Here is a 27769-nt window from a genome sequence, read left to right as displayed (position 1 = left end):
ACATGTCCCTGGTTAGCAGAAAGAAATGCATGGATGGGTGACTTTGAGAATGCTGTTTACTATAGGCCTTCATATGTTTAAAAAAAATTTTAGTGATGTAAAAAAAAAAAAAGCATAGTTTAGATCACGTTGAATTGTCAGTGCCATGCTGTGTTAAAAGTGAGATAAATAATGAAACAAGCTGGACATATGGCATGTTCAATTTTATTTTTCATTGTGCCCTGGGCCGGTAAAAAAAAAAAAAAAAAAGAAAAAAAAGAGTGCTGCGTGAACTGACAAGAACTGGAGTTGAAATTGATTTCAACGTGACAATATCAGAGGCTTGCAAATATTAGATGAGAATTTTTCCATCTTTTATTTATATTGCGCAATCAAGAGGAAATGAAGCATCCACGTTTCGATCTCAACAGGATTAATGTTATGATTAGCACCGATGAGGCGGTTTCTGTCAAGTTAGAACATGTACACTTCATTCTATTGGTGTGTGTCTATCCTAAGCGGCGGGCTTGAACAGAGGGTCTTCTGCAAAGAGTTCTTCCACCAGTGTATGGCGTTCTGATTGGGGTACGCACTGAGATGAAACTGAAGTAGGGAAGGGCCGAATAGTTGGTTGCATCTCACCGGGGATCTGGGGATCAGGGATGAGAGGCAGCACAACTCCTTCTTCAGCTGCGGGCTCATCGGGGAGCAAGGGCACGGTTTTGCCCATGGCCGGCAACAGCGTCACCGTGCCCTTTGGATTGTCATGAACTGTTGTCTCGTGGTCATGCGCATGATGATGATGGTGGTGCTCATGTTCATGCAAGTGGGCGTGCTTGTGGTCATGGTCCAGGGCCAGCTCGTGGTCATGCTCATGGGTGTGCACCCCTTCTGCGTGCTTATAGTTATGGTGCTGGTTGGGCGAGTCGCCGCTATGATCGTGCGCCTTGGCGTGGTGTGCGTGCACGTGATCGTGTCCGTGTCCGTGGTCGTGGGAGTGGTCGTGAGCGTGCCTGTGGGCGCTTCCGTCATGATGGTCGTGTGTGTGGTGGTGGTCGCTGTCCTCGGCATGCTTGGTGTCATGGTGAGCGTGACTCTTGGTGTGGTCGTGGATGTGGTCGTGAGTGTGCGCCGCGTCGACGGCATGCGCTTCGTCGTGACTGGGGCTATGTGGGTGGGTGTCGTTGTGACTGTGATCGCCCTCGCCGCCCATAAAATGGAGTTTCTTCTCTCGTTCAGCAGCCTGGAAAAAAATGGCGATGAGTGTTTGTGCTACTATGAAGATTGGGTAAGTTATATATGCAAACACATGTTCATACACCAGTTTTAATTACACACGCACATTTGGGTGCCAAGAAAGTTTTTGACATTTTTTGATATCGCTGAATCAGAAAATGGCAGTTTTTTTCAAATTGATTTTAGTTTTAAAAAAAAAAAAGTTATGCTATGCAAGTTCTGACATTGGTCTTTTCTTTATGTTCCTACTTACTGAGGCTGTATTTGTCTTCACAAGCACGTTCTTACAATGTTCTTTCATTTGTGATGCGATATCATGAAAAATGTTAATCGTTATCGCAGATGCCTTTGATATTAATATTAGATTCAAACAAATGAAAAAACACTCTTTTCAATGACGATCAATGTACATTTCGAAAACTGTCAAAGCGCAATCATTATCAGACCCTTAAAGGTCCAAAATATCTAAAAAAAACAAAAAAAAACAAAAGGAATATCATTGTCGGACTCAGCAGCCTAAAATTACCCAGAAACCATTTAAATATCTGTGGCACCTGAAAAACCCCAAAACAACATTTGTTCACCAAAGTACACATGTGCGCAAATCAATAGATCATGAATGATTGACTTAGGCTTAGAATACTGATAATTAAATCTAGTAACATTCTGGCAGCTAAGCTCAGTCAACATCATTAATCGGGATGTGAATGGCTGAATGAGGCGATATCGTAAAAAGCCTTTGTTCCTTAAAGCTCGACAGATGCTGTTCCAGTGAAGCCAATCATTTGAACACGCAACAAGGCAAAAACTCTTCAGTTGGCTTTGAGAGTATGGATCATAATACTACGAGATGCTGAAATAATGTTTTGTGTCCTTACCTCGGGCTCATAGATCTCACACGCTCCGTTGAACTCACTATCACCTGTGGGAGTGTGGAAGTGGGAGGCCTTACAGAAACCTTTGTGCTAAAGGGAAAATAACAAAAGACAAGCAGCGATTTAATAACTCATCCATCCATTCATTTTCTGCACTGCTTATTTTCATTGGAGGGCGGCGGGGCTCGAGACGTTGGCTTTAGATGAGAGGGAGGGAACGCCCGACTTGACAGGACACTAGCGCTGTTGAACGACTCGGTAGTGACTCGAAGTGTAGCAAATTAGCCAATGAAGACAAACCCAAAATCCAAATTCTCCAATTTGAATCAAAACGCAGAACAGGATTATTTGGCCCGCTAACGCATCGCTGTTGGCCTGTAAGTGGTGTGCTACACCAACACAAAGGGAGTTTCCCAACCTTTTGGAATTGAGAGATGAACTAGCTTAGTGTTAGCTAGGATGAGGCCTAGTAGCAACATAGATGGATTTAAAATAAGACCAAATAGAAAAAAAAAACATCCTTTGTCTGCCTTTGACAAAAGAATAGCGTGACATCGACTATCATATAAGATTTACTATTTTGATTAGAGTGATTATTTTATTTTTTGGACCATGAAATGTTTTTTTCGGCAAGTATATTGAGTTGATTCGGTAATTCGGTGGCTAATGTCAATACGAATAGCAAATGTAGATCTTTTGTGCGACCCAGAGCTGTCCAAGACACATTCCATATAGACAAACAATCAATCCCATTTAGGGTCAATTTTAAGGCCTTCAATCGAGCTAAGGTGCTGGGTTTTGTTTTTTGCCAGAATACCTCGAAGAAAGCCCACGCAAGGACACAAAGGGCAGGCAAAAGCACACATTTAGTCCAGGGATCGGCATGTAGAGAATCGATTATTTCTTTCATCCCTACAAATGATTCTGAGTTTCGCTGTATTAAACGAGCTTTGTCCAGACTCACGGCAAACTCGCACTCCATGAGTGGGCAGGGTTTGTCCATCCCTGCATCTTTGTTGTTGGGGCAGCTTGACTCCTGGATGCTGTACTCAGCAAGGTAATACATTCCCATGGCCATCTGGACAAAAAGGAATAGGCATAACAAAATTAGGAAATTGATTCCTGAGCGGCGATCATACAGAGAACTTCACTCTGTAAACAGCAGACACTCAAATGATCAAACATTTACATAGTTTGGAGTGTTTTATGGTCAAATTGGTGAAATAAAGTCAATTTGATTCTGATTGTTGTGAAGAGTGCAGAGTTCAGTAGAGAAAATATATGTTGCTACAATGTAATATGTGTCACGCAAAGTCATGCTGAGTGTTGGCAAGTGTAACTCAAACCCCTGATGTTGCTCGGGTGATTTTCAGTAGAGCAAATTGATTGGCCAATCCACTCTCGTTGTTGAACTTCTTCAAAGATTCAGAGACCGTCTTCTGAATTTCAGCACTATCGAAACTGATATGACTTAAACAGTCCGGGCACAATTTGTTCACCCTTTCAGCAGGCACTAAATGAAAAGAGAGAGAAAAAAATAATACAGTATATAGCTACTCCAATGTCTTTAGTGCCATTTTTAGTTTGATAGCAGAAAGATTTGAAAAAGAACGGCCGTGTAAAAATGAGTAAATAATGACGAGCATCTACCTGGTCTGATAACACAGTTGTACTTGTAGAGACGCACCACCCTGTTCACCCTGTTCATGTAGATAGCTGCTTTGCACTGTCCGTATACCTGCAGGACAAAATCATTCAAATAAAATGGATTTCGTGTCTTGCAATTAGGGATGTTCTATAACATTTTTTTCTTCAGACCAATAGCAGAATGAGTGTCCTCTCAAGTTACTAAGTTTTGATATAAAATTTTAAATAGTGAACAATCATGTCAGAATAGCACCACCTATTGCCAAGGAGGACTTACTCCATGTCAGAGTTTTCTTGGTTTAAGAATCGGTCGCTAGTATCAACAGCCCATATGAGTACTGGTACCTTGAAATAATTCCAGGATTGGCCCAATACCAATACCAGGCATCAGTACTCAGTCATATCGATATACAATTATTATAATTTATAATATATTATAATATAATATAATTTTCCAATTTATTTATTTATAATTTAATTAATATATTATAATTTCATTTATAATTTAATACATTATAATTTATTCAAATGTTTATTGTGAATAAAAGTGTATTGTGTATTATTGGAAAAAAATTACGCTTCTACCGTGGGGCGAGCCTCACAGTCCAAATAACAAATAAATTCACCCAGTTACAGAGTGCTGAGAAAAAAATAACTTCAATTTGTTTGAGCGTTGTTACTTACAGGTGTTTGTTCTGTGGGGCGAACCGTGCAGTCCTTCCAGTCCTTTTTGCTGTGCACACTGCAGTTGGTCTCAACAACATCCAAGGTCAGATAAAATACAATGCCGTTTTCTCCCTGTAATGTACATCAGACACGTTCAACATGTAATTGCAGCAATTGTTGACATGATCCATTGATGAGCAGCAATTTAGTAACAAATTGTTTGGGAGTTTTTTTTCTCCCAAAACGAGTACATTCCTATTACTTTTATGACCGCTACTTTCTCTCGCAGAGCAACTCAAACTTGGAATTTCCAAAGAAATACATTATTTCTGGTAGCCTAGCAAGTCTACATAAATCCAAAAGAACCAGATACAAACACCCCTTAGCAACACAACATGTGTTGGGCTGTTCAAGAGCAGTCACAGGTGAGACTCACGTGCTTTGTGGAGTGCGCGTTGGACAAGCGATGAAGTGCCAAGATGTAGCCCTCCTCCCTGTTCCGGTTAATCTTAGTAAGAGCTTCCTTGGCAGCGCCCATCACCAAAGCATCTTCACAAGACTCCATCGCGATGGCGTCCTGGTCCACTGGGGCACCATGGATGTGCACGCAGCCCAAAGCCAACAGCAGCGTGAACAGGAAACACATCGCCATGGTGCAGACCTCCAATGTCACGCTTCCGAGCACTACAACCTGGTCAGAGAGATGTCGGGAGAGGCAAGGGGGGGGACCTTTTTATATCCTGAAGCTAAAAGGCACCCCTGACGACCATCCACCACACAGACATGTGCGGCTCCTTCTTGTCACACCAAGTAAATATAACCGTTGACCCTTTACCCCTCACTCAAAACACACAGTCCCACCGGGGTTGATCTGCTGATTGACCTGTGGGCCGATTGATCAAATAACATGCCGACTTGCATAAGGGAGCCGATCTGTTCTCTGGGGTGACGGGGGACAATAGGTGAGCGCTATATGACTTGATCTAATCATGTAATTGGTCGTTTGGTTAATTTCAGTTTCAATAAAAAGAATACAGAAAAGTCAAGATAGAGTTTTGCAGGAAAATATGCCCAGGGAAACGACGGCAAAACATAATGAGTAAAGGAAATCACTGACCACAACATGCCAACATAAAATTAATCATCTCACAAAGTCAAATTATGTAATGAGAGCAAACATTGACTGAGTATTGGACCACGTACAACCCGGAACCGTCATGTGATCATTGTCTTTGAAATGAAAATACAAAATCTTTCAACACGTAAAAAAGAATGCTTGCTGTTCTTACCTTTTATAAAATAGGTAGCTACTTAGTTTTTAATTAACTTAACATTTTTTTTTGTAATGTGGGAGGAAGCTGCAGCACTTGGAGAAAAGCACTAAAGGAAGAACATGCAAATTGTGAGGAGGTCGTCTTAACAATAAAGATGAAAAAAAAAAAAAAAATTGAATCTCTGCTTCGACACACTTTGACCCAAGAGCAAAATTTTGGCAGCGTGAACATCGAAAGTGAATGCGGAAGGTTTAGCTTAAGTATGAGAGTCCAGTTTGCAAAGCGGACAACGGCTGAGGAATCAGAATGTGAAATTTTATGTGAAGCATGATAAATATTGTCCATTTATCATTTGATTTAAATCAGTAATGTACATTTGTGACTAAAGGTCAGATTTAGTTTTAAAAACTTTAATTTTGTGATCGTAAAACTTTATTTTTTTTGTTTTTTTTCCACCTTACAAAGGGTTAATAGAATTTAATTGACTTTTGGTAGTGTTTGAACTATGAGCCTCAAGCTTCCTCCAGTTCAATCTAAAAGTCGATATGTTGCAAGGGCTAACAAGTTCGCTTACAAAAGTCAAATGCTTGACTACTGTGAAGTAATATTTTTTAAATTCATCTTGTACACACATGGGAACAATGATAATAGTCTTCCATTAACAAAAACAGAAGGTCAATAAAGCAACTTGAAACTAACGTAATCATTCTGACACATTTACTGAAACAGCGGACCACAAATAACAAAGCAATGACTGGCTACCCCTCAACATTTGGTTGCGCAACTTTTAGAAGCAAGTTCTGCAATCAAACAATTTCTCAAACTCAGTGACTTTCACCTCTGTTCAAAACATTTTCATTCAGGTCCTCATGGAAAGAAGCCTGAGACCAAGCGCATTTTTTTTTGTATGTAAGGTGAATGTTGAAAGCATAGATGGCATTGTGGGCCTCAGAGTACATGGTTCATGTGTGCACATGCATGTCATGTCGATAGCCTCTGACATGTGCATGTACATGACATGACGTGCACAAACAAGGGTGAATATTGGCCCTGTGCTCTTTATAAAGTAGATTTTGCTCCATAACAACTTTTAAAGCAGCTTTAACTTTTTTAACCATTGCAAGTAAGATGAAATAAGGCAATTATAACACAGCAAGATTAAAAAAAAAAAAGTCCCAAGAAAAAAAAATTTAAATAGAAAGACCCAAAAAATATTTGACTAATGGCAATGCTGCAATAAATTAAAGAAAGACATGATTGCAATACATCCACCTGTTAGCCAAATTAATAAAAAAGTAAGTAGGTTTTAGACTGGAACAGTGGTTCAAAACTGTTGAAATAAATTCAGATTAAAAGTCTAAATTGGAGACCTCACATGTCCGAGGGTGGACTGGTGTTTGTGTTTTGTCATTTCAAGATGGTTTTTGTTTTGTAAGACGTCCGGAGAACAGGGATGAAAGGGTTTATGTTCCGTTCTTTCCAAGAGAGCGCGGAAGATGGCGCTAGAAGTCAATAAAAGTGGGGCGTGACGTCAGCAGAACTGAAAAACTTGTCACATATTGACAATCTTTATAAGAAGGCAATGATCAGTGAAAGGGAGCCGTCTTGCAAATCACTGACCTAGATCAAATTCAGTCAGTGTCATTACCTCTTCTCTGGCACTAGGTGGCGCCACTTCATTAATTTCCTGACATGAAACTGAGACATGAAAAAAAAGGAAAGGAAAGTGAAAAGTATTTTTTCATGCACAGATGATGGGCAACTGGCGGTGTTTAATAACTTGCTCTCATTTTCTACCATTGACGGCTAAAGACGTCAAAGATTTTTTTTTTTTACTCGGCTGGTAGTGAATGAGTTTACTCACGAGGGAGTTGGTGTCAACAGAGGTGGTTGGATGAAGTGCTCTCACTATAGGCTCATGATATATATATATATATATATATATATATATATATATATATATTTTTTTTTTTCTTTTTTTTTTCAAGTACAGATTCAACGCATGTCATTAAAGAGCCAGTTGAGTGAATTCAGAGATTTGTTTCAAAATGCATTCGACATGTTTGAAGATAACTGCTAAAAGACTGAGGGCTACGTTTGAACAACTCAATTGAGGGGATACAGTGTTAAACTGTTTTTAACCATTTGAGTTTTGCGGATTTCTCTTTTTTGGGTGCGTGATGCACTTGGGCTCTGGTATGACAAAATACTTTATTAATTTATTTATAATATTTATAATAATTATAATATGTATATTATTTATATTTATCGTATTTATAATATTTATAATATTTATAATATTTTATAATATTTATAATATTTAAAATTTGACTAATGTCAGTCAGTCAGTGCCTCACCAGGTCTGAACCTCGCCACACATGACTGCTGTACTGCCACAAGAACATAGATTGATGATTCATCCAATTACAGTGTAATACCAAGATTAATGAAATGATTAGTGTGTCCATGTGATATTGAACCTTTAACTTTTTAATGCAATTCCCCAAAAGTCACTTTGTTGGATGAAAAATGAATTTCAAAGATGATGGGATTGACATCTTTGTGTTGAAATAATTTCATTTAATTAGTACTGAAAAAAGAAATCACCCTGTCCCTTACTTTCATATGGATACAAAGAGAGTTCGTAGCAAACGCATCATTGTGAGCGAACGGCACGGATTTGTGCATACACACAAAAGCTCATCCTGCACATTGTCTCATCCATTATTGCTGTATGAGGTGACGTCACATCAAAGCAATGAAAGCGGTCACAAAGCACAGCTGCTTTTGATACCGGGTCCGAACCTTCACCACGCATGCTGTTTCTCACGTAGGCCCATCACAAGTCATCATTGTTCCGTTATTTGCTCACTGATGAGTCCTCCAAAACAAATCAGCAGTGAACGTCTCCTTCTCCCTTTAAGGCAGCACCGTCAGGTCTGCTTTATGGGTCATTTCATTAAAGCCGGAAACAGCTGCAGAATGTGTTTGTTAGTGTGACAATATGCTTTTTCTTCAGGTGTATCTTATTAGGACTCAGTTCATGATTTCCATTTTCCCCAAACTTAACATGATTAACTCATTCACTACTAGCCAAGTAAAAAAAAAAAAAAAAAAAAAAAGAATCTTTGACGTCTTTAGCCGTCAATGGCAGTAAATGAGTTGTGGTGATCTTTTGAGGATTAGCGTTAAGGCAATGGCAATCACTACTTGTTATTTTAAATTTTTTAAAGAAAGTCTGCTTTTTGCAATGCAATTTGGGACTTTTTTTTAATGGTGGGCAATGGAAAACAGGAGGACATTAATTGAATAACCTTTCATTCTAATGACTGACTCCCTTTCAAAAACATGTCATTAGAAAGGGAGTGAGCCATTTCGAATGTTTTTGTCAGAACAACGCATGTACTTTAGTAGCCCAAACCAAATCACCTGCGCCGGAAAAGAAAGGAGAAAGGAGAGGAAATGTGGAATCGCACATTTCACATCAATTTAACGATCCACACACGACAAATTCAGCCACGGGGTTGCAGAGTCAAATGAGGTCTGAATAATGTATGAAAGGGTTAATTGAGTTAATTAGTGTGTTTTCCCCTTTGGACACCAAGGCAATATGAAGAGAAACTTTTCTTAATTAAACATATTTCATGATGTTGTTCGATTTTCCTGCCCTATATTTGACTTTTACTGACTATAATGATTGCACTGTTTAGTTATTATTAAGTTTTGGCGGTAACTTGCTGATCACTGTTTGTAGCACAATTGCAAAAAAATAAAAATAAAATAAAAAGCTTTCTTTATCAACTGGCCAGAATTTTATTTTAAATGACCAGCTCCCCTCATGTCATCCAAACGTGAAAGCATTCCTCCTTTAATTAAAAGAGGACATTTGGCAACACTGCATGTCTTAAACGCTCACACGTGTTTCCAACCAAGTAAAAACACTGATAGAAATTTGAGATGCTTTTAGCCAGCATCTAAGAGGACAAAAATGTTGAAGGTGTAGATAGTGTTTAAAATTGCCTTGTTTTTATGCTTGTACTCCCACGCTCACGAGCATTTAAATAAATGGGCCCGATTTACTGGAAGTTTGAAATGCGCTTTCCTTTTAGTATTTAAAGACGCGAAATCAGCCATGGCTCATTTTGTTCGTCCAGTGATTGCTAAATCTGATGTGAGCCTTGTACCTGGTTTGCATATCCTGATGGACCAATAGTGAGTCCAGTTTTCTTTACCAAGACGACCAGGAATGAAGCATAAACATTTGACTTCTGTGAATCCTACTCGTTGGAGATGTTCCCAGCCTCTTCTCATAAAGTCAATAAAAGCATTTCACGACAAGTTTACTGAGCAATCAAGTATGTGTCACTTACTGCTAATCTGTGTTTCCAACAAAAATCTGCGTGGTTCTGCTTGCTTTATGGCTTTGTAAAATTAATCTTTTCATATGCTGCAGCTTCCACTACACCAGGGATGGGTAAACTTTTTGATTGGCGGGTCAGTCACAATGGGTTCTCAAATTTGACAGGAGCAGATGGATGGAGTGTTTTGGCAACCTCACCTCATTGGAAAAAAAAAAAAAAAATACAATTCAATTTTAAAGGAAAGTTAACAAAATGATTACAACAATATATATGTCTTTGAAAAACCACAGTATTAAGAAAATTAACAAGGTTTATTCATTTCATTTTTTCAAGCTTTAATGGGTTTAATGGGCCGCATGTGGCCCCCGGGCCATAGTTTGCCCACACCTGCACTACACACACACACACATTAGCTGCTCCGACAAGACTGAATAAAGATGCAAAACACACTGGGACAAGCAGCTCCACTGATTTACAACCCATTAGCTCACGAGAGAAGTCGCTTGACTTATTGATCCCACGGGAGAGAGGTGCGACCAGCTGCTGTTCCAACTCAACCGGAGTTTTTGTTCTATTTGTTCCATTAAACACTCAAAAGACAAGGTGTGTAGGAATTCTATTCGGCGTAGTTTTCACTGCAACCGAAGGCAAGCCCACTGGGCCTGGTCTAGCAATTTTGAACAGCTTTGACATGAAAGTAAGGGCGATGCACCCGAGGGGAATGAGAATAATCCTGCATGATAGTGTATCCGACAGTGCACTCTCGCTGTTGCTTGAAAGTGGCTCTGGACTTTTGCCAAGCCTTGCCGTCTATGTCATGTGGAGAATAACGCTGTGAGAAAGTATATTTATCTATGAAATAATGTATTGGGTGACTATCAAATAAATATGTGAACGCTGCATTTTTGAATTTGTTCTTCTCAACATGAATGTACAAGATGTACTAAGTTTTACATAATAGACAAAGCAGCAACAAAGCTATCTAAGGCCCTCCTTTTCCATTGGTAAACAACACCCTCCCTCCTCCTGCCGCTGTCTAGTGTGATCGTTGCATTTTGGTCAATATGCACGAAGAGGGGTGGAGACAACTGATGATCAGCTTCAGAAACTGCTTCAAGCCACCTCACTCTTGTTGTATCAAAACAAACGGTGAACATTTAGGGCTTCTTATCATTGCACTATGTGTAGAGGACTCGCCACACTTCCGGCAACATGCCTGAAAAGGTAAGTAAGAGTTCACATTACTGAGATTTATGAATTCAAATGAATGATTTTACTTTACTACTGAACTTTAGATTCAGATAATTTGAGTTTAAATGTTTTGGGCCGCCTGCAAAGACAATGTGGATGATGATTCCAGCTTTTTGTGAATCCACTCTCTACTCTATACTTTTCTATCCAGTGCCAAGGACATCAAACATAAAATAAGTTTCTTGCTCCAGAAGCAAGAGTCTCAAGAAGTGGACCAGCAGCAGAAAAAAGAAAAGAATGAAGAAGCTGCAAAAAGGTTAGAAGGATATGTGTATTTTTTGGATGGAATAAAATAGAAGAAAGCTACATAGTGAAGTTATTGATGTTGAAATGACTGTAAATGTGGTCTGGTTAATTAAGCGGATGACCTTATTAGCACAGAAAATAGCAATATGAGCAGTTCAAATCATATTCGAACAACTTAAAGGTTTCTTCCTAGAGTGATGCAATCAAATTATTGCAAGAAAAAATTTTTAAATTCTGAGTCAGCAGAAACACACAGCAAACATCTTCAAATATATACATAAAACATTTTTCAAGCAGTTTTTTTTTTTTTTTTAGTAAGATTTCATTTTTATTCTATTTTGCAAAGAACATCATTGAAACGAGATAGCAATTTGTTCCCGACTTAATGAACCTGCCGTCAGCTTAATTTATATGGAGGGTATATCTCACTGTAGTTTGTAACCTTTCAGGGACACTTGCAGATAATTACTTCCAAGATGTCAGCTAGGAAAGGATTGCAGCCATTGATTTGGTCAGTTGAGTCCGGTGAGAAGGCTATTCTCAGCCTTAAAACAATTATTGATTGCTGGCTCGCTCGCGGCTTATCGATTATCGACACTCATTTTACGGTCAAAAACATCTCAGTAAACATGGAAAGGTATATATATATATATATATATATATATATATATATATATATGTATATATATATATATATATATATATATATATATATATATATATATATATATATATATATATATATATATATATATATATATATATATATATATATATATATATATATATGTATATATATATATATATACATATATATATATATATATATATATATACATATATGTATATATACATATATGTATATATACATATATGTATATATACATATATATATACATATATATATATATGTATATATATATACATATATATATGTATGTATATATATATATATATATATGTATATATATATATGTATAAAATCTGATAGACATCTTTAATCTTTATCTTTAATCTTAATAATAGTAAAAAATAAAATGTTTTAGGGTGCCAACTGTTGCTGAGGTGACGAAATGGAAGGAATCATTCAGCTGTGTGATGAACTGTGAAGGTAAGTGTGAAAAAATGTTCGATTGTCCCAAAACCAGAGAAAGACAAAAAAAAAAAGGAACAGTTGTACATCAAGCAGGCTACCTATGGACCTAAACTAATTCCTTCGTGTTATTGTTTTAAAAACGGTCATTCTGGTCAGATACTGTGGTCTGGATTTATTTGAATAAGAAGTTAGAAAACCAAACATTAAGACGGGAGCGTTGCATATATTCTCATGCTCTGATTCTCTGCTACGTGTCGCAACGCACTACTGGAAGATCCCTTAGGGGATTTGAGTGCTAGAGTGTGTGTGTGCGTGCGTGCGTGTGTGTGTGTGTGGAAGAGCAATGGCCTTTGGGTAACCATCTAAGATCTGACCTGCTCCTTGCATGACCACAATGACTTCATTTGAATGTCATGACATATTTTCAGTCTTTCCAGGACACAGCTGTGGTAATAGATACAGGATATGATAACAATTCCCAAATTTAATTTGGTTAAATTATTTTGAATCATGATGAGTTTGATTGCAACTTTAAATGAGAACATGTGGTGTAGTCCAATTTGGCTTTGGCACAGTGAGATGTGCGTAATTTTGGTGGATTTGATTCAAGCCCAGGTAGACAGGTAGATTGTATTTCATTCATAAAAATAACGACAGCGTTCCTGGAACTACCTGAATCATTGTAGAAATCAATTGATTGAAGGCAATATTGTTATCATAATCTTTCTTGCATTTTTTAAAACATTCAACAACAACACTCTTCTAAAATGGGAGTCAGCATAAACCTGCCACCATTTAAAATGCTTCTGATTAAAAAAAGTTAAGATGTTCCAATATATATATATATATATATATATATATTTTTTTTTTTACTTCCTCCCTTGAAAGATTTTGTTTTCAAGTGGGTTCTTCTACAGGTAAAGCGTCACAATGATGGTGGAAAAGGTTTTTGCAAATGACTTATTTTGCACCTGTGAATAGGGGTGTGTAAACTTTTTATATCCACTTTATCTGCTGGACACACAGCTGACTCATGATGATATCTTTTTAAAAAAAAATCATATTTAATTTGTTAAATTATCACCAGAGGCACACGATAGTAGTTCAGATTTTGTAGAAAGCATAAAAAAAAATACAGAGTATTTTTTAATTTTAGCGTGATGTTTTGTATAACTTTGCATCATTCTGTATTTGATGTTTCTGCCAGTGGGTCGAACAGTGTTTACCAGCTTCCTGAAGTCAGAGTTCAGCCAAGAGAACATGCAGTTCTGGCTTGCTTGTGAGGACTTCAAGAAAACTCCAACTTGCAAGTTGCAGAAGAAAGCAAAGTTCATCTACCAGCAATATGTGGCGCAAGACTCTCCGAATGAGGTACTAATGATTTCCAATGAGCACACCTAGGAATAAAACACGTATTTACTCAAAACCAAATCATGACAGATTCTCTGCCTATTATTGCAGTACATAATCACATTTTTTTTGTCATTCTTTGTTGAAGGTAAACCTGGATGCTGTGACCAGAGAGGAAACTGGTCAGAATGTGCTGAGCGCCTCTCATTGGTGTTTTGACGAGGCTCAGAGGCGGATCTACCTTTTGATGGAGAAAGATTCGTACAGACGCTTCCTACACTCCAAGGTGATCCTCGATTTATCTCAGGCCGACGCTTCTGTTGCACGGAAGAAAGAAAAAAGTGTCTGCGAAAGCGCTGCTATCCAACAGGAGTCAGCGGCCGGTGCCTAGACAGGAATACGATAGGATACGGGAAGAACATGCATGATGACTTGGGGTCAAAAGCAGGAATTTGGCTTTGTTGGCACGGCAACAGATGTTGATTTTTAAAGAAGAAAGAAAAATGCATAAATGCAGCCTGCTTTGTCTCAGTGTTGAACTACTACCTCGATGTATTCAAAAATGAATGAATGTAAGACGTTTTCTGGATGTTGATGTTGTCCTATGCTTTTCTTTTGGTGTTTTGTTTGAAAACAATATTAACTGCTGACATGCAGTAAATATAGGAAGCTGTTGTACAATGGAAACCTTTGATTGAAGACATCAAATACGACATCTGCTCATTTAGCATGCCTTTATGTTAGATCTCTAATTTCATTAGGGCTTTCACAATAAAATAGAGCATCTGATTTTTATGTAGGCTTGCATGATTATTGAGTGTTTAAACAAATGCACGATGTATTGTAATTTTGTTTATGAATTGCTGTCCCTTACACAAAATTGTGTTTGTTTTGTGTGTGTCTTTGGAATTAAAATAAATAGATGACATGGATTGATTAAATTACTAAAGTTGATTTCTTTGTGATGTTTATGGTACTGTAGTTGCAAATAATTTCTGTTATTCATAATAGTTGCAGTATTAAAATTGGCCATTACATTGCGGTTGTGTTGGATTTATCAAGACAATCGTCAAGCTTCCACCGGAACAGTTTCCAGCAGAGTGTGAAATGGCTGAGGTTGAAAATCAACAGGACCTCCCAATTCCATGGTTGTCAGTGGGAAAAGGGAAGAGTGCCCTCTCCAGGTCGGGGATCAGATGGTAGTGGATTGCTGATGCAGTCTCTGCAGCGATCCGTTGTGATGAAGGAGCTGAGGCAAAAAGGCAAAGTGCTCAATTTTCCGCCTTTCTTGTTCATCACGACGCACAGGATTAAAAAAAAACAACAAAAAAAAACAGGATGAGCTTCAAAAAATTGAAATAATCTGTCAGACTTAATATTTGAGCTTTGACTCAAGTAATTCTGAGTGCCACTGGAAATTTTTTTAACTCCAGTAAACTCATTCAGGTGACACAAATTAAAATGGTATGCTTTATAATTTATAGCAAATTATCCTTGCAGTTTAACCTGAAAGTTTTCATTTGATGTAAACGAGTTTTGAATGTTGAAGCAACCTTTTTTTTTTTTAAAGATGCCGCAAAACCAACGTACTAATCATTGTCAGGGTCGCCGGTCGGCGAGGAGGGGTGTGGACCCAAAATGCGAGGAAGCAGGGATAAGGGTAACTTAAAGGGAATTTATTTAACAAAACAAAACCAAAAGGCAAACAAGTGGCCGGGTGCAAAATAACAAAGTCGAACTAAACGTGACTAAACAGAACAAAAACCGAGGAACAAAGACAGTGACAAAAACTAGGGACAAGAGCGGGAGCGAGAACATGAGCGAGAACATGAGCGAGAACATGAGCGAGAACATGAGCGAGAACATGAGCGAGAACATGAGCGTGGACGAGATCAGGGAGCGGTCGTGACAGTCCAAACGGAGCAATGCACCGACAATGAGTTGTTGGAGTGAGGTGTTCATATAGTCCAGTAATTAGGGGAGCAGATGGGCATCAGGTGTGTGAGGCTAACGGGGAACAGGTGCGTGGCTGGTGGGGACGGAGCGCTGAGGGGAAACGCCCCTACTCAGCTGACAGAAACCAAAACAACAAGAAAAGGCATGGGAGACGCGAAAACAAAAACAAAAACCCTGCCATGACCGACACGGGTCATGACAATCATCCACTGTGCCAACAGTTCATTACATCCAAATGGATAGCATTATACTTAAAAAAGAGATGAACAGTCCGCTTAGTGGGATGAGAAGCTCGGTCAACCGGGAGGGGGCTCAGAATAAATATCCCCCACATTGAGAGGAGTCAGATGAGGCACCTCGTTAGACTTGAATGCCTCCCTCCAGTGAGGTGATCCAGACACATCCTACAAGGAGGACAGAGACTTTGAGCCCATGTCTATTGTCTGGCCCGGGAATGCTCCGAGACCCACTGGATGAACTGGTCGAAGTGGCTGGGGAGGAGGAAGTCTTTGGCTTCCCCGCTAAAGCTGCCCCTGTGACCCGACTTTGGAGAAGCACGAAGCAAGAAGTAAATTAATGAATGGTTGTATCACTTTTTAGATCGAATGAGAGTGAGGTGGAAGATCAATGACGAAGCATTTGTCTTTCTAAATGCCTGTCAGATGCCAATACACTTTTTAATTTAGAAATATTGATGAACGTACAAAAAAAAAAAGAGCTCCAAGCCGAAAGCGCACTGTTCTCCTTCCCGGCAAAAGAGCAGGTGCTTGATCTTATTTTCATAAAACAGACTTCCTCTTAATTGTGGTGATTGCAGGGTGTTCACTGATCCTATTGTGCTATAAAAACAATTTCTTAGAAATAATTCGATTTTCTACCTAATAACAGCCAAGAACACAATCTCACACAAAACAGAAAACACACCTTGACCATGTACTGTAGTTCTTATTCTTGTGTCAGCTACATTTGATAATGGTTGATCAGCCCCAGACCCCCCTAGCCTAAGCAGAGATTCATTGAACATTAACTTGCTTATCACTGGATGTTCTCTCCTGCCTCCCCAACATCAAGCTGCTGCAAGCACTGCTAATTAAATCCTGACAGGATCTGACCATTTAATGTAATCACCCATGCAAGGCAGCACGTACGCACACAGGCACATGCAGAGCCACCGGTGTTTTCCACACGTGTACAGCGTGACCCGGGAAAGACAATAAATTGATGACAGCTGGGGGGGGGGGGGGGGGTAGAAGTCTCAATGTTTTTGAGTCTCTCTTTTCAGTTTTATAGTAGACACGGCCGGAGTGTTTAGTAGTGTGAATAGTGTGCATTATGCAATACATGCCTCCAATATGTTAAAAAAAATTACCTTTTAACAACACCCAAAAAGCATTTGAAAACTGAGGACACTCATTGTTGAAGTTCTGTGGGTGGAATTCTGTCGCAATCTTGTTTGATGTTAAATTTCAGTTGCTCAAGAGTGCAAGGTCGCTTTCAGATTTTGCGCTTCATAATGCGCCACGCATTTTCAATGGAGGACAGGTCTGGACTGCTGGCAGGCCAGTCTAACACTCACACTCGTGAATCACATACAGAATGTGACTTAGGTGGAAAAAGCGGCGGCATGCAAGAAAAAGACACTGCTTGGATGGAAGAATGTTTTGCTCCGAAATCTGATTGTACGTTTCAGCATTAGTGGTGACTCCCCAGATTACCATGAGCACTAAAATGCACCCATACCATCACAGATGTTGGCGTTGAAAGGTTACGCTCGTAACTGCAGGTCCTTTCCCACTTTGTAACAAAAATGTGGACTCGTCAGACCACAGTTTTCCCGTTTGCGTCAATGCGTCTCAGGTAATCGTGGGCCAACGGATTTGGAGCATTCTTCAATTTCTGTCTTTTGTAGCCCCTGTTCCAGCTTTTCCGTAAACTCCTGCAAGCATCAGATTTAAAATGTGAGATTTATTTTTTTGGTGTTCAAATCGATCATGCTACGTGTTTTAGATTTCAACTACGTCAAATGCGCCTTGATTAAATGATTTTGCTCACGTTTCGAAGTTTCCATGTCATGTGCTGTGGCACCTGTGCAAACAAACAAACGTTCATATTGCCTGTTGAATTTCACGTTATGAAATAATGAATTCTTAACTCATTCACGACCAGCCCAGTAAAAAAATGGTTCTTTGACGTATTTAGCCGTCAATGGTATTGAATGAGTTAATGCAGCTAATGTGAACAGAAGGCAACAATAACACAATTGAATCTGAACCATCGGGTCCATCTGTGTCTGTGGTGAATCTTCTCTCCACAGATGTTGTGATTGGCAAACACATGTTGGTGGAGCTATGAAATAATTTCCCTCCTATTTTGTGGGCCATAACAACAGATGACGTCTTTTTTGAAAAGGTGGCTCCAAACATCTGAGACTTCTGCCTCAATGTGTTGAAGCTGATGTCATTCCCATCTCTAGTGAGGCACTAAGACAACAATTTTACTGACGTCTTAAAGATATTTGACTAAATATCAACAATGCTTGACAATATCCTACTTTTTATATTTTATATGATTGATTATATGAAACAATTTTATGTGCTGCTCTCCGAGAAGGTGATTTGAGGCTATATCGTGACAATGCACAAGATACGTAAAACAAACAAATCGTTCAAAATGTCATTAACCCCCCGTGAGGCCCAGAGGAATCGCAGCTTTTCCAACGTCTTCTTGGAAATTGCGAAGGATGTGACCATGCAAGCCTCTCACTATGTTTGTGTTGGCAGACTTTCGCTATCACATCTGTTTCCGTCCGTTTTTTTTTTTTACTCATCAGATGGAGTACGGAAAATGTTTTTAACTCGGACACATTATCAAGTAACAAGTGTAAAGGATTATGTCATATTTTTTCATAAAAAAATAAGATGAGAAGTCTCATTGTGGAACATAATTCTGAATGTTTGCTCTTCAATTCATTCAATATTAGTCGTCGAATCTCGTCTGGGTTACCACATTATGTTTGTGGTGATACCATATAAGGAGAAAAGAGAAGTCTAGCTTTCGCCAAGCTGGTTTTAATTAGAGTGGATGAAATACCACATCTAAGCTCTGAAACATTACATCATATGACTACGTCAGAATTGGATGATTCCATTGTTAACCATAACAAGAATTAATTTAATTCATCATACTAAGATGCCAAATTTAAGTTGAACAGCCTCATAAGGGTGACGAACTCGGGATGTCTTTTAACAGTGCTGAACACAATACATGGAAACTAAATGACTGTTGCCAAAATCCTTAGCCTTGAGACAAAAAACAACACAGACACTTACACCCACACACACACACACACACACACACGCAAGCACGCACAAATAGTATAGATCCATCCTACATAAAGACATCTGAAAAAACAATTACACTGAGTCATAAGTATCACTTTTGGATTTTGAAATACTAAATTTCTTCCTCAATTTGAAGTCGATGGTAGGGATAAATTATCGTTTTCTTTTTCTTCAAACTTAAGTCAACCTTCCAAAACTTTTTTTTTTTTTAATTTGTTCTGCATTTATGCGTAGAGGATATGAATAAACACAAAATGACAAGTCAAATGTTTCCTCTTTTCTTTCTTTTTTTTTTTCACGTATAAAGAAACATCACGTCGCCGGGAGAACATCTTGTTAATTCTCCATTGAAAGAATCATCATTTGTATTTATGAATAAGTTAGACACAGTGAAATGCAAATCGATATTTACACCTCAAATAAATACATCTTCAGAAGTAGGATGCAGATATATATTTATGTGGTCAACTCCATGACATACATGCAGGAATTTGTGTCATATTCATCATTCTTAAAGTCCTAATTGTTATTTTGCAGATGTTTATATTTGGACTCCTGATTTATGGCATCAGACTGGCTAATCTGTGCCATGGTGCAATTCTCGGAACAAAAAGGACTTACAAATGGTGAATATGAAAATAATAACATTGTGTTGATTACGGCATAAATGCTTTTGTAGAATATATGAAAACAAACATATTACATACATGTATAGCATCACACAGTGAACTTAAATTGAACACAAACATTAAGACCACCATTGTTTTCCATCAATGTTCACTTTATGCTAAAATATGTGACTCAATAAATCAATTTATAGGGAATAAATAGGCGTATACAGTACTGTATATACTTTGTTTATCATCATCTGGATTAACTTTAGAATTTTTGTAATGATCCATATTGCTGATTGAAGAAAGGGATCAATTAGGATTGGTGGGCTCAATTGCAACCAATCAGAAATCTCATCGCTTTTTAAAGGGGAAGTCAACCCCAACATTTTCTTTCCGAGAACATGTTCCAGGCAGGCCCACTAGTCTCAACATGGAATTCTGATTAATAATGTATTTGCGGAATATGAGTTAAGCAGTAAAATCCGCCCGTTTTTAGCCATCTCAGGGGGCGGCCATTTTGTCAATTCTGTCGTTCAATCGACTGAAAATGACATCACGCTTGCTCAGGCCTCAGGTAACGACCAATCACGACTCACCTGTTTTCTGAATCTGACTCATGATTGGGTTTTAGCTGAGCCCCGAGCAACTGTGATGCCATTTTCTGTCGACCAAAGTGACAAAATGGCCACCCTTGCGATGGATCAAAATAGTTGGATTTTGCTGCATAACTCATATCCCGCAAACGCAATGTTAATCAAAACGCTAAGTTTAGAATAGTGAAGCCGCATAGAACATTTTATTGCAAATATTTTTTTGACTTGACTTCCCCTTTAATGTTCGAGGGTTTGTTGAATGGGGGCATATACACAGTAGAGTGATTCACTTTTCAACAATATACGAGCACATGGGAAAAACACCACTCTCAGGTTGCTAATATCTTTGTGCATAACTTAATATAACCATTACGCCACACAGTCGCCTTATTCTAAGAATCCCTCCCACGTGATTCCCCATCCAAGCAACTTGCAGTTTAGTGGAAGCCGAGGAGCTTGACCACTGAGCCAACTTGCCAGCACTGTTCTCAAGGACAGCTCTCACAGTAGCCAAAATAGGAGTTTAGTGAAAAATAAACGAGTGTGTGTGCCTGTGTGTGTGTGTGCCTGTGTGTGTGGTGAGTGAAAGGAATGACGAAAGAGAGTTTCGTGATCATCACTTGTCATACAATACACTGTGATTTGCAAGGATGGCCAGTACAAATTTCAGTTTAATAATTTGTTGTCACCTGATTTTGTATCACAGTTCCAAACAAGCCAATTTGAAGGTTTACAAATTTTGGCCAAGCATTATAATATAAGAATATGGCCCCAAAATTGGGACAACAGACTGTAAAAAAAACACAACTTGCATTTTTGTGGGGATAAAATAGTAAATTACGTTGGAACAACATTAAAATATAAATTACTGTCATATATGGCAACAATGTTAGTTAGCACAACAAAGCGAGCACATTCTTTGCTTCACAGCAAGTTGCTCAGTTGGATTTTTAAGTTGGGGCAACCAAAAAAAAAAAAAATTCTTTGTTGTGAAACCCAGGAAAGCCAATTTAGGGAAACTTGCCTGGAAATTTTTAGTTCACCAAACTTTTTTTTTTTTTTTTTTTTTTACAGTAAGGAAAATCACGCCCCTTTGCTTCAGTAGAATATTTGTGGCCGGTCAGGGACACATTCTCCAATCTTATTCCTCCCAGAGGTTTTTTGGTGGGGTTCAAGACATGGCTGTCAAGTTCTTCCATAACAAACTCCTCCAATCGTGCCAATTATGAACTTAATTTTGTGCACTGAGGCACAGTCATGCTGGATAAATTCCCTCGAATAAATGAAGTTAAATGAAGCGATAATAGCTTTGTTTTGTAGTCACTACCGTGTTATGGTATGTTTGTATTTTTCTGGAGCAAGAGAAGGTCTTTCAAAGCATATTGGACAATTGTTTGAACTGTTTTTTTGTTTTGGACGGAATTACAAAATATAGTTTTGCATGAGTGCCTCAGCCCTCTAAAATTGAATGATATGTGAATAACACAGCATAATTGGGCAGCTTGGATGCGCCAGACAAGGAGAGGATTTTTTAAATGACATTCTAATGACTTAATCGCTTCTTCATGAGAGTTAATTGGCATCAGCGTTGTCTAAATATTGATTTTGTTAAAGAGCGCAAGCTCTGTACCGCACGGAATACGATTTGGGGGGAATTTGATCCAATTTAGGAGCAGCTCACTTCTTTAACAGGACTGGAAAAGTGTGTTGGGTGGAGAAATGGGCGCGAAATAGTAGTATTTTCTTTTTAGCGAACATTGTTCATTCAACTTTTTTCTTGCATTTTGTTTCAATGTAGATTTTTTATCTCTTGAACGTTACAGCTTACAAAATTTAAATTGATTGATTCTTAATTTATATGTAATTTTGATTCTCCATTTTGAATAGTTAATCGATCATATTTGATCAAAACACCAATTGCCAAATCCATTCCCCACTTCCCCACCCAGCTGCTCAGTCTCCGGTTGGAGTTTAGTTGACCAAGAGCTCCTGGTACTGCTCAGACCTCAGGAAGCGCCCGAAGGAGTCTTTTTCCATCAGGGCGTAGATCCTCTTTTGGGCCAGGTCAAAGGCTTCTGGTGAAAGTTGCACCAAATTCCTCAGAGTCACATCTTTGGTGAAATGGTCAATGTTGACCTGTAGCATGAGAGGAAAACATATTGCCGTCCGTCAGAGACAAACGATGCAAAATGAAAAAGAACCCGTGAACAAGAACGCCTCTTTACTGAAAGATTGACTGTCAAGGTAATGTTTTGCCCTCGGGTGTGTGGAAATGAGCAAAACTGTGTTATGCGCACTAAAAAAAATTTTGTTAAATTTACTCAATTTCATTTTGTCAAGTTGCTGAACAAAAGAAAATCATCTGGATCCAGATACATTTTCAAGCAGCGGTCCTTGGTGGAGCTTTTTTTCCTGTAGGCCAGATGCGATATATAGAAATGAATCCCTTTAAAGGCATAGAAGGAATCAAGTGGAAGAAGGGAAGCCTGACCTCTTTTGGTCCCTCAGACTGAATGTAGTCTTCATAGATGATTTTCGCCTTGGCAGCCATTTTCACTGGGTTCTTGGTCTTCTTGAAATCCTCACAGGCCTTCCAGAACTCAATATTCTCATCACTGAACTCAGACTGCAGGAAGCTACGGAATGTAGCAAGACCATCTAATGGACAGAAGGTGTAATAACATTGTAATATACTGTAGCTAATTACATGTATATTACCAATATATAGCAATGTCATAAGCAAATTAGATTTGAGCCCATCTCAGTCTTTGTAGAATTTCTTTTTTTTTTTTTGCATAACATATTCTGGTTATGATATGATTTACTTACTTGTTCAAAGTGAGATCAGAAATGATTGATCTGGCAAAACATTATGCTATCAGGTCAATGCTGTTTTCTGTAAAGTATTGATAAGATTTTAAAATTGAATAATAATAATATCCTGAAAGCTTTATTGGAAAGAACTACATGGCGTTTATTTTCCAAAATAAGTCCAGAAGCAAGAAGAGCTTAGTTCATTAAAAGCCATTGTTATTCAGCACAATGCCCTTCAAAGTTTCCATTGTCTGATCAAGTGTGTGCGACGGATGATAAGCCTTCTGCTCGGCACTCAGGCTTTTTATCTGCCATCGCTGAACCCAACCGGCTGGTTTTGCTTTTCAAAAGCTCTAAGTAGCAATCAAGCTGCAGTGCAAAGATACACAAAGAGATCCACAGACGCCCATTTACTGTTGACAAGCTGTGGAGCCAAACAATAACGCTGACAAAAAAAGTTCCCACTTTAAACCTCTAGAATATGACACAATGAGGACGCAATTGGCATCATCAAGAGATATGTGTAGAGGCACTTGATGTCATCAATTCTGAAATCAGTCAATGGGCTCTGAACCGCAACAAAATTATGCCTGAGTATTTTTTCGCAAATGATCGACTCAAACAGCCTCCTTGAATTTGAGTCCAAATCACAATTATGTTTTGGGGTGTTTTGTTGACAAAGTAGAGATTATTAGTTTTCAAAACAAGCCTTAAATTTGGGTTGTATGAGATCACACTGGTTTTTGTTGCGAAACTCGCTCAGCCTTTAGTGACTGATTGGACTTTTAGGAACTAAAGGTGGCCTCTCAAGTTTTTTTTCAAAGGTAACGAATGTTGTATCTGTCAACTTTTTCTGACGAATGTTGGTGAAAATCAGTGCTTTGTCTCTCTCTTTAGCAACTTTTAAAGCTGCATCTCACTGAGCAGCGAAGGCTTGACCTCTCCCTACTCCAAACACACCTGATGAAACTTGATGACATTTCATGCAGTTCCATTAGGCTCCCTTTTGCACTTTGCAGAACTTGATAATGATCCTGATCACTCCAATCAGGTGTGTTGGACGGGGGAAACATCGAAAACAGGCTGGATCTTGAGGACCGAACTTGGGCACCTCAATACTACATTATGCATTTTGCAAATACTAAGGATACGGTCAAATCGAGAACTGGTCAACTTCTCCCGCTCCACCATCGCTCCAGACAGAAAAATAAATAGACTGTTTTCTCATGCTGTAGCTTTGTAGTGCAATGAAAAGCAAGCTATTCTAATTCTAATTCTGAATTAGTGACCATAACACAGGCAGCATCGATGGACAAAACCTTATAAATTGAAAATGTGAGTATCCATATATGCTCGTGAAGGTAGCAGCAAAATGTTTCTCTCTGCGCCAGTCAAGACAAGTGAGTGGCTTTGAAAGGTCTTCTGTCACCCAGTGAGTTGAATTGGCTCGATGATTTGCATTTTGGATTTCTTTTTTTTATTGTAAGAAGCTATTAGCAGGCGTTTTTGCTTGTGCTGAAAACAATATTCACCTTTTTCAAGCTCCAAATATACTGGCTGAGCTTTGAGAATTGTTAAGCGTGCCTCATAAATTCTAACGCTGATATCTACCAAAAAAAACTGAAAATTGGACTGGCTGAAGAGAACATAATGGAGTCCAAATTCAAACAACTGTTCCTCCGTAAACAATCTCAGACAGACAGCAGACCTCAAGAACGCATTGTTTCCTGTTAGGGAATGCTTCGTGTTGAACCGAAGATCAGCTGTTGTATAATCACTGAGAAACCTTTCAAATAGTCGTAGTTTTTGGTTAAATGTATGTAGAGTAGCGTTACGGTACACCAGCTTCCCAATCATTAGTTTTGTGTATCTGTCTTGTGTCGCACATTTTCTCATGTGCACGTGTGTGTGTGTGTGAGTGTTGAGATAACAAGACAAAGTGTGAGTGCCGTAAGGGAGTCTTGCAACTTACAGTTGTTGTTCAGAACTCGGTCCAGACTCTCACGCCACTGAGAAGCTTCCTCACTTGTAGGTCTGTGCACAGAATGTTTCATGTCAACAAAAAACGTCAAAAATGCACATTTAGAATGTTAAGGAAATTTTTTTTTCAGGTACAGAAAGTTCCATTTTGTTACCAAAAAAAATCCTCTTCCAGAAAAGTGATCTTCTGATTACGTTAAACTATTTGAATTGATATAAATTGGGGGGTATTTTGCGTAAGCATAGAATTCCTTCTTAATTTGTTTTCTTTTTCTTTTAAACATTAGTTACTGACACAATCATGACTAACAAGGTTGGAAAAAAAAATCTTCAAATGAGTTGCAGGATTTGTAAAAACAACATGGTTGATTTGTCAACACATTGAGATAAGGCCATGTAATGTTTTGTAACAATTGGAACATCAAACATAAATACAAAATCCTGTCGCGGCTGCTGATTTCATGTTTCCAGTTTTGCTAGACTTGACCATTCAAACCATTTCTTCTGGCTGACTTTGCATGGAAACAGCTGCCGAGAATTAATCTAAGCTTGTCCTGTATTGATGCCACTCAATCATAGATTAAGCCTCCGCAAAATAAGCCATTGGAAAACAAAAAACAAACAAACAAAAAAAAAAAAGAGAAAATATGTCTAATTTCCAATCTCAATTAACTGAACTATAATGAATAAAACCAAATTCAGAAAATATCCACTACTATCACACTTAAGGTCTTCTAAGCGTAACTGTGATGGAAAGGTTGAACATGCTTCAAGCTTGATTTCTTGTCACTGGTAAATGAAGTTTCTACTTGAGGCTCTCATTTTCTTCTTGACCAAACCTCACAAGCATCCCCTTGGCAACACAAAAGAGAAAATAATTACTTTTGCAGCTTCTCCGGCTTCTTCTCAGTTTTCTCCGGATAGGGAATGATGAGGTCGATTGCATTTTCTGGCTTTTGAAGCAAAATTCCCAATTTGGACTTGATCTCTTTAGCCCTGTAAGACATAAAGCAAAGGGGCATGTAATAGCGAGTGTGGCTGCTTTTATTACACTTATTATAATCCCTCAAGGTAAAATTAAATTTGCACTCCACTGGATATAAGTTTTGTGTTGCACATCACACATAGAACCAGATCCCACACATGCTAGGAGAGATTTCAGAGTGGGAAAAGACACGCAAAGAGCGCTGCGCATCTTGAACTGGGGGGCCTTGCTCAAGGGCACCTCAACAGCAGGAAGCATAAAACAATCGTGCCAAAAACTTGTTGCCATTTTCACAGTTAGTCTGCATAGGACAATAATTTGTGCGCTTTGCAAAGCCAAATTCAAATACCAGATTTGCTGTACGTCTTTTGCGTTTCGTTCAACAGTATTTTACAGGAAAAGAATCATATTCAGAGATGAAGAAAATCATTTGAAATATACTTTCCCCACCCCACATTATTTCTGAAATTTTATTCTAGTAAATATCTGCTTGCAGATTGCAGTTTAAAATAAAATAAATAAATAAATGAATAAAATGAATAAAATGAATAAAATGAATAAATACATTAAAAAAAATTATATATATATATATTTATATATATCATGATTATCTGAGTATTATTTTCACCCCACCAAGAAAATTGACATGATCATAACAATATAATCTGTCATATTCCACGTGGGGGGGCTAGTAGTTTTACCAACCAGCTAAAGCATTTTCAGAGAAGTGACATTGACATTCAGTTGTTGAGACGCTTCTTGGTGGTGAATGGTTAATGGTGACATATTTTACGACAAACTCAGAGAAAGTCAAATGTAGCATATATATATATTCCAGGTCAGAGAAGTCTCAAATTATGAAGGATTCTTTTTGAAAAAAGACAGCAAACTTGCAGGTAGGTCTTACCTTACAAGGCAGGTTTGGGGCAGGGCAGCTAATCCTTTGCACATGATGCAAACCCTTCAGGTACGTTGCTCACAAATGTGTTCAATCGAAAGTGTTCTTCTCCAAAGCGGGCCTGAGAGTTGCACTTGTGTTCTGAGCGTGGCTTTAAACACGCAGGGGTTTTATGCAGACCCCCTACTGGGCAGTGGGCCAAAAGTGAAGCCAATCAGACTGGAATGTGTGCAGCAGCCCTGTGTGGCGGCTGCAGAGCCAGGACAAAGAAGGACAGCAATTTACATGTGAACACCTTTGGAGTGAAAAGATTTCAGACGGATGAGGTCGGTGTTGCAACATATTCTAAATAACAGGACTGTTGATATTAATTTGAATTTACTCAAACACGGCCACCCACACAAGTCGAGCTCTGGCAAACCTTTGTGAGAGTAACTTGTAAACTCAGACAAATTCATCAAGATGTTGTTCTAATCATGGATGAGATGGGAGTGTTTATTTAACAACAACGAAATGAGCGGCGACAACTGTTTTTAAAACCCAAACTTGAGCTGTTTTTTATGATATTTAGAGTTACAGTGGAAAAGCAAAATAACGTTACTGAGCA

General features: G+C 38.5%; 3 protein-coding genes across 3 annotated transcripts; 1 reads left to right on the top strand and 2 right to left on the bottom strand.

Annotated features, from left to right (window-relative positions):
- Window positions 1-188: 188 nt before the first annotated feature.
- fetub (fetuin B) lies at window positions 189-5185 on the bottom strand. Its single transcript, XM_088312240.1, has 7 exons — window positions 4840-5185; window positions 4422-4535; window positions 3741-3828; window positions 3437-3603; window positions 3055-3168; window positions 2094-2180; window positions 189-1222 (listed from the first exon to the last, which is right to left on the bottom strand). Exons 1-7 carry the CDS (start codon window positions 5053-5055, stop codon window positions 494-496), a joined length of 1515 nt encoding a protein of 504 aa, XP_088168366.1. The 5' UTR covers window positions 5056-5185; the 3' UTR covers window positions 189-493.
- Window positions 5186-11108: 5923 nt separating this feature from the next.
- rgs4 (regulator of G protein signaling 4) lies at window positions 11109-14688 on the top strand. Its single transcript, XM_088313271.1, has 5 exons — window positions 11109-11262; window positions 11441-11545; window positions 12582-12646; window positions 13839-14002; window positions 14130-14688. Exons 1-5 carry the CDS (start codon window positions 11219-11221, stop codon window positions 14370-14372), a joined length of 621 nt encoding a protein of 206 aa, XP_088169397.1. The 5' UTR covers window positions 11109-11218; the 3' UTR covers window positions 14373-14688.
- A 5028-nt stretch (window positions 14689-19716) lies between these two features.
- Window positions 19717-27312, bottom strand: rgs5a (regulator of G protein signaling 5a). The gene is made up of 5 exons (XM_088312372.1): window positions 27172-27312; window positions 26162-26275; window positions 25272-25333; window positions 22977-23143; window positions 19717-22621 (listed from the first exon to the last, which is right to left on the bottom strand). The coding sequence occupies exons 1-5, from the start codon at window positions 27213-27215 to the stop codon at window positions 22457-22459; spliced, it is 552 nt and encodes a 183-aa protein (XP_088168498.1). The 5' UTR covers window positions 27216-27312; the 3' UTR covers window positions 19717-22456.
- Window positions 27313-27769: the final 457 nt, after the last annotated feature.

Source organism: Idiotropiscis lumnitzeri, chromosome 13 (assembly GCF_059441095.1).
Source record: "Idiotropiscis lumnitzeri isolate Australia: NSW breed Sydney's pygmy pipehorse chromosome 13, RoL_Ilum_1.0, whole genome shotgun sequence".
Lineage (NCBI taxonomy): Eukaryota > Metazoa > Chordata > Actinopteri > Syngnathiformes > Syngnathidae > Idiotropiscis > Idiotropiscis lumnitzeri.
This window is presented reverse-complemented; position numbering and strand designations above follow the sequence as displayed.